We start from the raw sequence: 15,085 nt of genomic DNA, 5'->3' as shown, positions 1-15,085 counted from the left end.
TCAGCCTGGATCACCCGCCTATCTTCTGGCGTGGATGCTTTGCCCCAAAGTTTGGTGTCATCGGCGAACTTGGCCAGTCCACTCCTGACATATCTCTAGGAACCCCAGTTCTGTTCTCTCCTTACAGGCAACTTATTTCTTGAAGAAATTAAGTGGGATTTTTTCAGATGGCTCAACTCTGGAATACAGGATGTCTTACTAAAATTAATCTGAGAGGGGCTAGAGGGCAACCTGAGCCTTAACTACAGTATTTCTTCAAATCCAAGACTATCCCCCCCCAACTTAACAGAGAGGAAAAGCCCCTTGTTTTGGATTTGGGTACCAGGTGGTGAAGGACACAGTTACTATGGATGGATCTAGCTTTGTCCCTGACCCGTGGTTGGAGCTGCAGCTGCAGCCTGCCCCTCTGCTGTCTCTGCTCCCACTTCTCTGCACTACAGCCTCAAGGCCCCCTGACTCGCTCCTCCTTTCACCCCAGCTTACCCTTGCTCCACCAGCAGTTTCCAGCCCTGCTCCAGCCTGGGACACAGAAAATGTGGTTTCTCTGGTTGCAGCCCGCCCCAGTAGCAGTGGCGGCAGAAACTGGGACTGGGGCCTGGAGCTGGGGCTGGGCTAGAGCAGGAGCCAATAGGTTAACCCATCCTGCCCTTTATATATAATGAACAGGTTAATCCCAAACCTTTGGTTGCAGTATGGTTTACAAGGGCCCCTGGAACTCAGGTACAGACACAACAAGCTCTGTAATTCTGAATAAACCGGTCTCATAGTGTGAGATGCACATACATCACCAATGAAATCTGTGGACAATACTTGAAGACAAATGCCATGATTTTACTGAGAAAATATCAATCACTCTTAAACTGCCTTTCTTTTTTTATATAGCGTTATGCTTTAATAGTTCTTAATAACTTATTTTCGTCATTTTTCCTTTTCCTTCCCTTTACGGGCGTTTTTTGGACTCGTACCTAATAAGCTCCAATTCTATCAAAGAGATATAAAATGTCTCTCACGGTGCTGCACATACATGGACATAGAAACTGTTGTTTAAATGTTTGTCTATTCATATTTTATTCAGCTATAGTGCCGTATGACCAATATATGCTGAAAACACATCTGTACTTTAAATGCCAGGCGAAAATGTGTAAACACAGAAAACACTCCACATCAGAAAGTTAATTTTTCAGACTGCAAATAATAAATGAAGCTGACCTTGAAAATGGGTAGATCAATATAACCATCTACCAGTAGCTTGCATATGTTGCTGAGTACTAGATCTATATTCAGAAGGAAAGAGAGGCCTGATTTTGGTAAGTTAAAGAACACGCTCTGAAAGCTATCTTATAAATTGGTTTTAGGCAAACTGTGTGATTAATGATTCTCATTAAGTCACCAAAGGCAATGGGCCAAAGAAGATAAGTGATTCATTTAAATGTTGTTTATCTCAAGTTTTCCAAATGAATGGTAAATTTCAACACATAATCAACAGCTATAAAAAATTACACACAGAGCATGCTACAAAGAAGGCAACTAGTATAATCAGTTTCTTTACACAACAATAACCTTTGAAAATAAAAGCAAAGCAACCACTTAAAAAATTGCCACAAGGACTTCCAAAAGCAGCAGACCAACACAATATACTTGATACTAACAGGAAATGCAGTAGGAGGTACTTTTGCTAAGTAAGTAAGAGTTAATAAGCACCCTGACTTTTATGCATTGGTTAAATTAAATTTAGGTAGATCCCACCTCAAGAAGGGGAAGCCACTGTTCCGCAGAAACACTGAGCTGCTGAAACTGTTTATCATGTATATAACGAAGGCTGCCAACAACTAGAGCAGATGCCCCAAATATTTCACTTGTACGACACAAGCCTATAAATAAGCATAAGATTTAAAATATGATTACCGTATAATGGTTACTGTAAACAAAACTAGGATATAGCAACTTGTGAAAAAGATAAGAATCTGAGAACAAATAATTGATAATATACTTCTTTTTTTTTTGCTTCCTCTATCATTCTTTTGCTAATCAACAAAAATCTTTCCAGGACCTTTTTATATCTATTCCAAATTATACCTCTCAACAAGAGTTCTGATGTCACCAGAAAAATGTTTTCTATATCCTATCAGAGTACTTTATATTTAAGGGAATATAAAAGCAATACTATGTCCTAGAAGATATTCTGAAATATTTCTTTCCAATGTTGTTCCAAAACTGTGAGTTAGCATGTATGTATGCATAGAGGGTTACATACATACATGAATACACACAAATGTGCATCTAATTTGCTCTAATTTCTATACTACCTTGCAGCATGTATCCAGTAGAGCACAACCCTGCAAATGTTATCAGTAGTGCTTATTTATCATGAATAGTTTCGCTGTAGTCAGGGGAACTGTCCATAGCAAGAAGCTCTAAAACCTGCAGTATGCATTTCCAGGATTTCCCCTGCTTATAATCAGAGAGTTAGGTTTTTAACATAAAGAAAATGTCTTTTTTGTAAGCAATGACAATAAAATATTCTTGGAAGACAGAAGGAATGGATATATTTTCATTTTGTGAACTAACTCTTCATTAAAATGGAAATGCCTATTTCTATCTAAAACACAAAAAAGCATTTTCCATATGGAACAGACAAAATATGCAGACTTGGTAATTTTAAATTAGTTTCACAATTTGGAAATATGCAGTAACAAAGGATTAAAATCATGCATTCAACCTTACCTCCTAAATTTGTGGGTTTATCAATAAGTGAAGCCACTACAATCAGTCTACTGTTTGATTTACCAAGTTTAGCAGCACGGTCCTGAAATACCAGTTCCAGGTCTAAATCAGGAATGCTATTTTTCCAAGGGATAATCTTTTTCTGAACATCAGTCCATTCTGTTTGGTTATCCATTTCGACTGAATTTGAACCTAAGAAGATGTCAGGATTAGTTGTATAGATATGGAAAATACTGATATTATAATGCAACTCGCTCAGTGTCCTAGTAAAGTAACATGCCCCAAACAGTGTGTCTCTCTCACAGAGTCACGTCCTCAATAATCTGTACACATTATGCTGATTTGGATATGAGATGCTATTAAGGATATCACACAAATAAATTTCTCTCCAAGATTTTAAAATTAAATTTTGTAGAGCAAATACACTGCTACCACTACTACACATCCATTATACTTAAAGTATTACATGTTTATAGTTTACCCTTGTCTTGCTGAGACCAATCACTTGGCTTTAGGTCAAGAAGTTCAGCTCGAGAATGATACCACTGATATGTTGATGGCAAAGGAATGCTAGTGAATCTGGTAAATTTACAAAGTGAGATCCATTCATCTTCAACCAGTTCCGAAAGGCGTGGAAGGGTGTAAAATATTGTCTGTAATGCAACAAAACAGTTTCAGTGCAATGTCATGAAAAATAGCTGTAAAAAGATATAAAACTGACGAGGGGTGCACCAGTATATTGGCTGGCTATTGGATTGGCACCAATAAAAGGAGAAATGACGTCAGGTATTGGCTTTTTTTGGTCGTTGTAGCCAATAGCTGTGTGCCCAGAGCACCATGGCGAGTGTAAACTGGTCCCTGTGCCCCCCTGCCAGCTTGGGCCCACAGCAGAATACTGGTCCTGGCGAGCAGCGGGAAGGGGAAAGGGTGCTGGGGAGTGGTCACGGGGCACTGCACTCAGCATCAAAGGGACCGTTCATTACTGGCTCCTGCTGCTGCTGCCACTTTCATGGCAACATGTGTGTGCAGCAGAGGCCTGAGTATCGGGGCTGCTGCAGAGACATCAGGCTGCGCATGGGCGGGGTAAGACACTATGCAAGGGATATTAGAGCTTGGAATTTTGGAGTAGAATAAATTTTTTAATCTATACGTTTCGAAGACAATTTTAATCCCCTCCCCTACTAATAGGAATATTTGAACTCATACAAACAAGCCATAACCAGCCAAAATGTAAAACAAGAAAAATGAGGGGAAAAAACCCAGCAAGAAAACCAGGTTGTTCTGCAACAGCAATGGGGCGTTCTGCTTATTCAGTAGAATTATGTCCCCTGATATTTTGGTATAATCACTGAATATCATGTTGGTTTGTAATTAAGAAAAAGTGCCAGCAAAGCTCGAATAAAATGATGCCCGTCTTAATCAAAACATGGTGCTTCCTTTAGGGAAAAACATGAAAATCTACTCCGCAGGAAAATTAAACTGTAGTAAGCAAAGTAGTAAACTGGTAGTTAGAAGCTGCTGCAATTCTAATGAAAGTGACTCAACTTTGTGCTGTAACAGAAAATATTAAGCACTTTAGATAACCAATCTATTAATCCTCTGGATGGCTTGAATTACATACGCTTTTATAAAATGAGACATTTGTAAAGATGCTCCAAATCTATGGATTCTTAAATGACTGATTCGAAAACAAGTTTTTTGCTCAATGAGCAGAATAGAAGAAAGTACATTTTAAATCCTCCAGCCATAAAAACTCAGAATCTGAACTTCAACATATTTGATAAACCTGCAGTAGAACTGGTATAGTAAAATGATTAAAGGAGGTATTTTCCATTGACTGTGCTGAAACTTCTTAATGAGAATACATTTAGTGCTAGACAATATACCCCGACAATTCCTGTCAAACTTGGACATCTGACATGCTAACATTTTGAGAGACGACTGTTATAAACTGCTGCTAACAAATACTGCCCCTCATACATTTCCTGGCTACAGCAACACTCCAATGCTAGTACAGCAAGTATTGACTGACTTAGTTATGGATATAGAATGGGTTGAAAGCCAGTGGCAAACTCCCATTAAGGCATTACCAAAACAACTAACCATAATTAAATGGAGAAAGGAAGATACCAAACAACAAAGCCAGATTTGTCGTAGAATTTCAGTTCCAGACCTTGGGACTGTGCCTCCTATGTTACTGAAGATGTTGATTCTGAAAGCATTTAATTCTCCTCCTATTCTCTTTTCCATGCTGTTCAGAATTGTCACATTTTCCTAACTTGGCCAAATAAATCCAGAAAATGCTTCCTATTCTGAAATATCCAGATACCTTCACAGCTTTCTTACAAGCAACAACACCTCTGAGAGGAGCTGCTAGTTTTGCCAGATGTGTTCTTCTCATTTATTCCTCCTTCTCCCTTCATTCTCCCACTACTATTTCTCTTCATCAACCTTATTTGCCTTTCTTTCTCCTCCCCATTTGCTGACCACCTGGATTCCAGTTCTTTTGAGACATGGTGAAAAGCAGAAGCAGCTCCTCAAGGAGAGAAGAAAGCAATGTGCCTAAATTAATTCTGGCTTTAGCATCTGCTCTCATTGTATCTGTTAGGTCCCTAAATATTACCTTGTTCCACCCTGTTCAAGCCCCTGAAAAAAGACTGTATTTTCTCACATAAAACATCCCTCAATTTTCTTTTTGAAAGGCAGAATGAAGAAAAGATGCTTCCAGAGTTAGGGCTGCATAGAGCAGGGGCAAAGCCTAATCTTCAGCTAACTTACTCTCCCTTTCCTGCTTAACTAAAGCTAAAATGCTACCTGCTACTGAAGACTGGCTCCCATGGGTAGATTTATGATTCTGAAAAGCACTGAAGAGTCTCCAAGGCTGTGAAATAGGTGTCGAAAGACTGAGAGCAACTAGCAGACAGCAGAACTGCCATAAGGATAGCTTGATCAGTGAAACATCCAGACCATTTGAGCACAGAGGATTGAATCATACCTAGGCACCTAGGCTGAAGAGGTTCCCCTTTGACTTTGATGGAAGACAGGGTTTAGCCAAGTCACTTCAAAACACATTTGGACAGAACAGGAGAACCTGCTGTCCAGGCTGCAGCTAAGTTGGGGGGAAGGGGACAGAGTTGAGGCCCCCACAGGGAAGGAAGGAGTTGGGCAGGACTGGCACTGGGGCTGCTGCCCAGTGGGGGGTGCATGGGGCCCAGGGCTGAAATGTGTGGCCACCAGGCCCTGGGAGGGTGCGGGATGGGGCTGCTGGCAGCTCGTTTGGGGGGTAGGGCTGGCTCCCTGCCACCACATGCACTCTTGGGGGGGGTGGAGGGGGGACCCGTGCCCCCCAGATCTGTGCACAGGTAGAGGACAGGTTGCCCACTGCAGGCTTGGGCTCCCTGCCCTGCTGCCTTCCCTTGGGACCTCTGTGGCCCAGCAGATGGGACTCAGCACAGCAGGGTGAGCGGGTCCAGGAGGGGAAGCTCCTTGCCCCATGAGCCCTGTATTGACCTGATGAGGCTTCCCTGCCTGCCCAGCAGTAGTGAGGGGTACAACCTTGCGCCACTGCCCCCCATGCTGCCAGGCATGCAGGGGACAACTTGTCAGGGCAACACAGGGCTTGCAGCAGCAAGAAGCTTCCCTGCCTGGCCCTGTTCTGTCCTGCCATGCTCAGTCCTGCCTGCTGGGCCACAAAGGCCCCAAGGGAAGGCAGCAGGGTGCGGAGCCCGAGCCCACAGCAGGCAGTCCACCTCCACACCTGCCCCACACACTAGGGGGCACGGGTCCCCCTGCCTTGCCCTGGGAGTGCACGCAGCAATGGGAAGCCAACCCTAACCCCCCCTGCCCGAGCCTGCACCTGCCCCCCCCAGCAGACCATGCTGCCCACATGGGGTGTGGGGGCAAGGGGAAGCCAGACTCCATGCTCTGTTTCCCGCTGGGGCTGCTGCATCCCACAGGTGACACCTGGGGCTCAGGCATTGCTGTGAGGGGCAGGGGGCTGCAGACTCATGTCCTTGGCCCTGTAGCCCTGGCAGCTGGGGGGCCCCCTCTGGCAGGGGAAATAGTTGTGCCAGCAGGCTGTGGTGAGGAGTGTGGGGTCTGGACCTGTGTTCTGTGAGCTAAGAGGGCAGGGGGGGCTCTGATTTTCCATGGTAAAAAGCCCAAAATCAAATACCAAATTTACAGATATTTACATTGTATTTTATTATAGTGACTGAGGCACTGGTAGGCTTCCAATTTGCTTTAAAATTGTAAATATATCAATAAAACATTGTGTTTAACTGACACACCTATATTTATAGTGGTGTTCCATTTTAATCACAGATTTTGGGGGTTTTATTAGAGAATTTGTGATTTTTTTAATTAAAGAAAACCAGGATCCCTGCTGATCAAGCAACAAAAGAAAATATAACCAATAAGAAGTTAATCTAGCTGTTTCCTCCATATTAACTAATATACTCCTACATCCAAAGCTTTTCTTTTTGATACTTTAGTTTTCTAGACAGGACTGCTGTAAAACAATCATCTGCATCTAAATATCTGATACCAATTACAATTGATCATACAGAAAAAATGTCCATATACAAATACAGCAGCAAAGCAGTAAAAAGGCATAGCCCAACAAAGCACAGTATTTTGTACTTGCCTCTAGACTGTAATCCTTAAGTGGATGAAATGTTGCAAAAAAGAAATGTTCTTGGATTCGTTGCCAATTCCTTTTAGCGTTCCTATAAATTGCAAAAATATGGTAAGACATACAAAACTGCTAAACAATTAACTTCTTCATTGTCAGATGGTAAGAAGTCAGTCCAAATTTCATCTATAATATACTGAATATACCCTACAGGAAATTAATTCATTTTGTGTTTCTAGTAAAGCACACTAGGCTCTCTGAATTACATTAGCTAGGAGGATCCTGCCCTGAGAAGGGTTTCATATGTACATCATATTTCTCCTGGAGAAATGAAAGATAAACTATTTCAAGAATTTTTAACTCGACTAGCGAATAGTGGCAGTGCAGGTAATTTGAAAATTAAATTAATTTAAAAAAATGTTAAGCTCCAAAATCATTAACTGGAGGAATGTTTATGGAAGTCAATTTATAAACAAGTACATTTCAAGAACAGCAGACAAATCAATGTCACTATTACTTCTCCCTTCTTTCACCTTCACTGGCAAATGCAATTACAAATAACCAGCTGCAGCCAATGTTTTTCTCCTTCTATTTTACTGTGCCATACAATTTTGCAGGAGGACCCCCATTTCGCAGGTCATACCAGGTCTGCATAGATTTGATTGGATGCAGGGTAAAGAAGCAAGCAGACAGATTACTAACAGCATTCAATTTTGCCTGTTTTCCTGTTTTCACTGTTTTCCTAGTGCAACATTATATGCAGCAAGGCTCATTACAATTTGAGCAAGGCTTTCTTACATGAAAGATCTTTGAATCAAAGGAACTCCGAACAGGAGTCAGACAAGTACTGACATTTCTTTTTATTTAGCCAGGAAATGCAAATTTTCTGGAAAATAATCTGTTAGATAAAATTTTTATAACATCTGTGCTTTGTAAACATATTATACTGACAAACCAGCTCCAATTAGCAATACAAAAGAATAAATTAAAATTTGCTCTAGATTTCTGAGCTAACATACTATGCCTGTTTTTCAGTCTGGGAGAACAAAGCCTGCAAGGAGTGATGAACCCTCTTTCCCAAGTGATTATATTCATCTCTGTTACACTGCTGACACTCTAAATAACAGTCTGTTCGCATTCTCAGACAGTTATTGGATGAATACAGAACTGTCCATTATGCATTCAGATTAAATGAAACCATTTGATTTCTGGACTGGAGAGAACACAGGATGGCTACTATCATTTCACTACATCTCATGTCAGATGACAAGTTTTTTCATTTCAGTTCTAAATATTCTACTTAAATATATGAAATAAAATTATCAAGTGCTACTTGTAAACAGTTTAAGAAGCTCCACATACATCACAAATTAACAGACCTCTGCAATCCAGTAAATACAAATGGATATGTTACATTGTTAGTCAAAAGTATTTTACTAACCCTGTGCCATGCATGTTTTCCACTTGATGGAGACTAGATTCAATTACTGGTGTTAAGGCCTCAAATTCTTCTACATGCAGTGTTTTGCACATGCCCCAGATCTTCTTAAGCGCTATTAATGCATAAAGCCGAACACTGAAATTGTGGTTGAAACACCACTGTAGAACAACAATAAGAGCCTTTTTCAGAACTGGTCTCTAAAGAGAAAAAAAATATTCATTAGACGACATTTTCTTTTGAGTTTTAGTCACAGTATGTGGCACTTAGAAAGCATGTACAATATTTTGAAATGATGAAATAAAAAAGAATCACACAATCATGGGTGGAATCATAAAAAGTAGCACTGGAAAGGACCTTAGGTCATTTAGTCCAATCCTTTACCCAAGGCAGGATAGTTCCTATATAAACTATCCTATATGGTGTTTGTCTAACCTAATCTTAAAACTATGCAAACAACCCTGCCGCACAAGTACCAGGCATATCGCCATGAAACACCAGGAACACTAACTCACCATAGCTAAAGCAGAAGGATGAGCTACTGAATGCTTTTACTAAAATGGTCAGCACTAACCACTGGCATTTAAATTACAATAATTTGTTTTCTGCTTTGAGAAGCCATTCAAACGTATGGGACAGTTCTTACATCTTAGCTAATCCTGAACAACCCTAAGTGAACATGCTTACTCCACAGTAAGAGTGCCATATTGCCTTTATCTCAAAAAACCTAAAAGCCCACAATCTCTTACCTAAGAATATTTATTAAAATAAAGACAATGTGAAATTTAAACACACTAAATACATTACTATTATTTGTATTGTGTTTGTTCCTAGGAAGCCTACTCACAGGCTGTGACCCAAATATACTATATGCTGTACATAAACAGATAACAAAAGATGGTCTGTCCTCCCTAAAGCTTAAAATGATAGAAACACGCTAACTGCAATAGTTCATCTTAAATTAAGAACAGTTATTGGTTTAAAGTAGGACTGTCCTACTTCACAGTAACGAGAAGCCACATGCCATACCAGTTTTAGGCACTGGGCTACACACCACATAAGCCAAATGCTTTGGGGACCGCATGCCACATGGGCTCCCAGGATCCCCACTGCATGGGCAACACGAACCAAAGCTCCACTGTCACCACTGGGCAGGAAGCACGATCCCCCTGCCACCATGCAGCCAATAGATTTACCAGGCTCCCTCCCATTGTACTATCCTGCCCAAGACCCCATCCTTTGCAGCAGCAATGGAGTGGGAGTAGGTCCAGGTGGGAGGCCACAGGCTGCACTTAATCCCTCACAGGCTGGATGTTAGAAATGGAGTATTGTTAGAAATGCACAGCTTGCATCTTGCACCCGATAAGAAAGAAACACTGCCAAGGACTTCTTTCCTTTCCCTGCCTTGCCACAGCTTTTCTTATGCTAAATCGCAGACTCTCCCCCAGCTTCTCCCTAGCCTTTCTCATACAGATTACAAAAGCTGGAATTCAACTGACTGTGTCCTTGAAAGGGGGGGAGTTTGAACTCTTGGTGACCTATAGTAGTCTCTGAGCATGCTTAATTAGCTGATGCATATTTACCTCTCCGCCCTGCATACTTAAGTAGTTAATAATACTATACATGCGATGTATGTAGTGATATAACCACATGTATGCTTGTATGAAACGGAAGTGAGCTGTAAGAGTTCCTGTTTCTGCACACGTGCCCAGGAGGGAGGAGATAAATACAGCCTGCAAAATTCCTTTGTGGGTTCAGAGTAATCTGAGTTTTTGACTCTGCTCTGACCCTATTTGCAAATATACCTTTTGTGCCATCTAATGAGTGTGTGTCTGTGATTTTGGTGGCCTCCAGAGAAACGAACCGCTTTATGCATCAGGATGTAGCCTGTAAGATGCCAGCTGGACAGACCTAGTTTAAAGGATGACTCTTAAGTGCTCTAAAATTTGCATGACACTAAAACTGTCTTGCTATACTTCATCAGACTGAGGTTGGAACAGGGGAGAATTACTAGGAATGAGGGCAGGGAAGGGGAGAGATGTTGGAATAGGAGGAAGAGGGAAGAGAGGACACATAGGTGAGTGGAAAAAAGGAATAAGGAGGTTAGGGCAGGGTAGCCTGATAAACCCTTCTCATGGGTGCTGGGATTGTGGGAGCAGGGCACAGATTCTTTTTTTTTTCTAATCAGTTTAACTTATAGCAACCTTTAAAGAAAAAAAATTCAGGCATTTTTCACTTTTTTAAAACTAACAATGGTAATTTATCGAACCATTCATAGAAGGATGAACAATCCTGTGGATATTTACCATACAATTCAAAGAGAGAGAGAGCAGCAGATGAGGGCAGAACTCAAAGCGATGGATTTTCACTCCATTAGACTCTCAAAAATCATAGAGTAATAATAGTCAGTCACAAACGTAACTAGAAATGAACATTAACAGGGCAGATTTCTATTCACTTTGTGTATCTAACTGGAATTTACCAAGTTACTTAAGTGTTGCTTCTGACATTTATGCACAATTTGTGATTCTGTTCCCCCTACAGAAGGGGTAGGCAAAATGTCGCCTGCCAGGCCATTCTATCTGGCCTGCGGGGCCCCTAAAAAATTTAAAAAATTAATATTTCTGCCCCTGGCTGCCTGTCATGTGGCCCTTGATGGCTTGCCAAAACTCAGTAAGCAGCCCTCCGCCCAAAAAAAAACTGCCCGCCCCTGCCCCTACAGTGTGGGCGTCATGTGGACATGTATATTCTAACAATGCTCTGTGGGCCACACATTGATCAGACAAGCACATGGCTATGCGTGTGCATGCCTGAGCATAAATCTGGGAAAAAAGACAGGAGGAGGAGAAGGAGGACAGCCGGTCCGCATTTTAGCCAACAGTTGAGTAGTTAGGGCACTTGCCTAAGAAATGGGAGACACAGGCTCTAGGCCTCCTGCATGTCTCCAAACTCCTAAACACATGCTCTGATCAATCCACCACATGCCAGAAAACCATCATTTAAGCACACTAAGTGAAAAAGAATTCCACCATAAGAGCCCAAAATGTTAATACAGAGGTGGAAGCAGCAAAAACAGATATTAAAAACACATTAGTATACAACTGTCTATTCCAAAGCTATTTTATTTTCTCCCTGCATTTCTTTCAGAGTGCTGCTTCAGATATACTACTGTGTTAGCCTTGCACTGAATGACCTTGATTCTGCAACTTCATGCAAACAGTATTCGTTGAACACAAGACGACAATTTATATGAGTAACAGATTGGAGGACTGCGCTGTGTATTAGGTCTTTTATCTTCCATTTTAGGGCTTATTTACACATGAAAGTTAATCCAGAATAAAATTGGCTATAAATTTAAAGTGGAATAATTATTCCTAATTAATTCTATGTACGAACAGCACTTATGCCAGAATCATGGTACCTTTTTTCTGGTTTAACCTTAATCTCTTTTCAAAATCAATTAAACTGAACAAGAAAAAGCACTCTTATTCTGAACTAAAAGCATCCATACATGGAGTTAATTCAGAACAGTGACCTAGAACAGCTATTCCAGAATTCTAATATAATAAAAGGCTTAGTCTGTCTGTATGTCTGTCTGTCCATAACACTTCTGCCCTACTGTGCATGCACCAGTGAGAAGGCCGGTGGCAACTAGCTGGGCTACTCGGGCTGCATGGGCCTGAGCTTGCACCGCTGCCAGAACATGCCCCAGCCCTCTGAGCAGCAGGGCTTTCCCCTGCCTGAGGGCAAAGGCGGGGATCACGGTTGTAGTGTCCCACAAAACAGCTGGCAGGGAGGGGGAGGCAGCGGGCAAGGAGGGAGGGAGGAGAGCAGGATGGCAGGCAGACATGGGCCAGGCAAACCCAGAGCAGCGGGGTAGGAGAGGGGGTTCAGACCCGAAGTGCTTGGCCAGGCAATGGGACGGGGCCATGGGCAGGCAGGAAACAGCATCTGAAAGCAGGACGAGCAGGCGGGGCCAGGATTGGGATCATGGGGCTGTGACAGCACGGGGTTGGGGCCCAGAGAAGAGCTGTCATCTGCTTCCTACACATGGCTGCCCATTGTAGGGATGTGTGGGCAGCAGATTGTGGCTCTGCCCAAGACCCTGGTCCCGTACTGTCACCACCCCATGAACCCAATCCCAGCTCCTGCCCTGCTCATCTTGCTCCCAGATGCCACTCCCTGCCTGCCTGTGGCCTCATCTCATCTGCACAGCCAAGTGCGCACCCTGCCTGCATGGGTCCCGAGCTGGTTTCTGTGGACAGCCTGTCCACCCACTCCATCCAGCGCTCCCAGTGATGGGTAAAGGGTGGATGGGACAGAGTGCCTGGGCAGCAGGGACAGGTCCAGTAGTGGCAGTGAAATCTGGCAACAGCAACTGGAAGGGGCCATTGTTGTGGGAGCTGCTAGGAAGCACGTCCAGCTACCCTGCCACCCCAGCCCTACTGCATGCCAGGGAGTGGCAGGACTAGCTGCATGTACCACAACCCAGGCTACTCCTGCACAACCCAGGCTGCTCCTGCACTATAAGCCAGATAAAATCCGCTGGTGGGTCAAATTTGGCCCACAGGCTGTACTTTGACCACCCCTGGTTTAGATGATTTCAGGAAAGTTAGTTATGAGACAAAAACCACAAGGAAATAAATAAATGGCTTGCCATAGCAATAGAGAAACTGAATAAATTACTAGGAGGAAGAAAAAACATTTCCAAGATCCTGCTGCAGAAAGTGTATTTTTTAAAAGAGGATTCCTATAAAATGCAACTGAAAAGTCCCTTTAATTTTTTTATTTAAGTTCTTAGACATTTGAATTTACCTTCTCCGAGGTATTTTGAAGAATAATATCGAAGTGTGACAACACTGATAAAAATGTACAGATACTAGTTTTAAGCTTTTCTTCATCCTGGGGGGAACAGAATACAGTGAATAAAAAAACCATACATACAAACCTTTTTAATTATTATTATTTCATAAATAATCTGCAGGCTCCAACTATACTTGTAGATTCCAATTATACCTTTGTATCAACAATGACTATTATTAAAGATTTCTTAAAGATGGTGGGAAAAAACATGTTACCTCCACAGGAACACTTATTCAAATTATATTGTACAAGATTACATTTTTATTGATAGTTTTCTTTTCTAACAAAATAGCTGTTGACCAGTCCTATCTACAGTATAGTTTATATAAAATAATCTGATATTCTCAGCTTGGTGCAAATAAAAAAATAATCACAACTTTTTCTTTCCGGAAAGATCAGCAAGAAAAGTAAAGTTATTTGCAAATAACCTAACAAAGGAAACCAAACTGTTTTCTTATTTAGGCTTCTAGCTTCCATGGATAACCAAGAAGCAGAATGTCAGGGAGAGTTTTTGTTATACCTGTTCTCTAAATATACAAGAGAAATCTGTAAGTTATGTGACCATTCAGCACCTTTTCATATTACGCTCAAAATTCAACTATAAAAAATAAACCCACATAAAAAGGCACACAGGAAAAAATAATGCTTCCACAATTTCATTTCTCAAATTAGGATTCTGGAAGAAAGGCTGGATCATGCTGTCACTAGATCTGAGTGAAATGCATCAATGATGAGTGGAATATCACATCACAAAGGATCATTGAATAACCAAGTCTCATCCCCTAGACATAATGCTATTACATTTCTCCCACCTAACTCTATATTGTGCCAAATAATTTGACTGAAGTATATATTATGCTTGGATAATACCTATCTTACAAAAAGGTACCTAAGCTTGATTTGAGGATAGAAGATGAAGAATTCACTGCTTACTCTGATTATAAGACAACCTCCCGATAGTTAGATTCCATATATGGAAAACTCCTAAAATGTAATAATATTTTCAAGGTATACAATCTAATTATTGGAGGTTTGTTTTGAATTTGTCAACCTCCCACTGCTACAGCAAGGAAAAATAAATTTGTGGGGTCCAGTAGACTCCCCTGCAGTCCCTTCCCCTCTTCTTACTATCAGACCCTGCCCTCCCTGAGCACATGGAAGCGAGAAACAAATTTGAAAAAGCTGACCTTGAAATAAATTTAGCTGCAGAAATCTGTATATAGTACCCATAGACTTGGTTCACTCAGAAATGATGCATTTTACTTTTTTCAAAGCTGCTAGTTTTAGCACAGGTACTCCTTTAAACACACTTATTTAATAGATTTCAAATACATTAGGGCTGGAAGGAACCTCAGAAGATCATCGAGTCTAGCCCCCCGCCCAAAGGGCAGGAAGTCAGCTGGGGTCATAGGATAAGCATCCAATTT

The 15,085-nt window shown here is 41.6% G+C and overlaps 1 protein-coding gene across 1 annotated transcript in view; it reads right to left on the bottom strand.

Annotated features, from left to right (window-relative positions):
• Positions 1-15,085, bottom strand: part of TARBP1 (TAR (HIV-1) RNA binding protein 1) — a 97,792-nt gene that overhangs the window by 5,656 nt on the left and 77,051 nt on the right. Inside the window, exons 25-30 of the mRNA XM_019548618.1 lie at positions 13,611-13,697; positions 8,799-8,995; positions 7,370-7,451; positions 3,206-3,377; positions 2,725-2,916; positions 1,747-1,871 (exon numbers count right to left, since the gene is read on the bottom strand). Coding sequence (XP_019404163.1) covers positions 1,747-1,871; positions 2,725-2,916; positions 3,206-3,377; positions 7,370-7,451; positions 8,799-8,995; positions 13,611-13,697 — 855 coding nt within the window. The remainder of the gene's footprint in view (positions 1-1,746; positions 1,872-2,724; positions 2,917-3,205; positions 3,378-7,369; positions 7,452-8,798; positions 8,996-13,610; positions 13,698-15,085) is intronic.

Source organism: Crocodylus porosus, unplaced genomic scaffold (genome assembly GCF_001723895.1).
Source record: "Crocodylus porosus isolate Cpor-Errol unplaced genomic scaffold, CroPor_comp1, whole genome shotgun sequence".
NCBI lineage: Eukaryota > Metazoa > Chordata > Crocodylia > Crocodylidae > Crocodylus > Crocodylus porosus.
The sequence above is the reverse complement of the archived record's forward strand: the minus strand, read 5'-3'. Positions and strand labels throughout refer to the sequence as shown.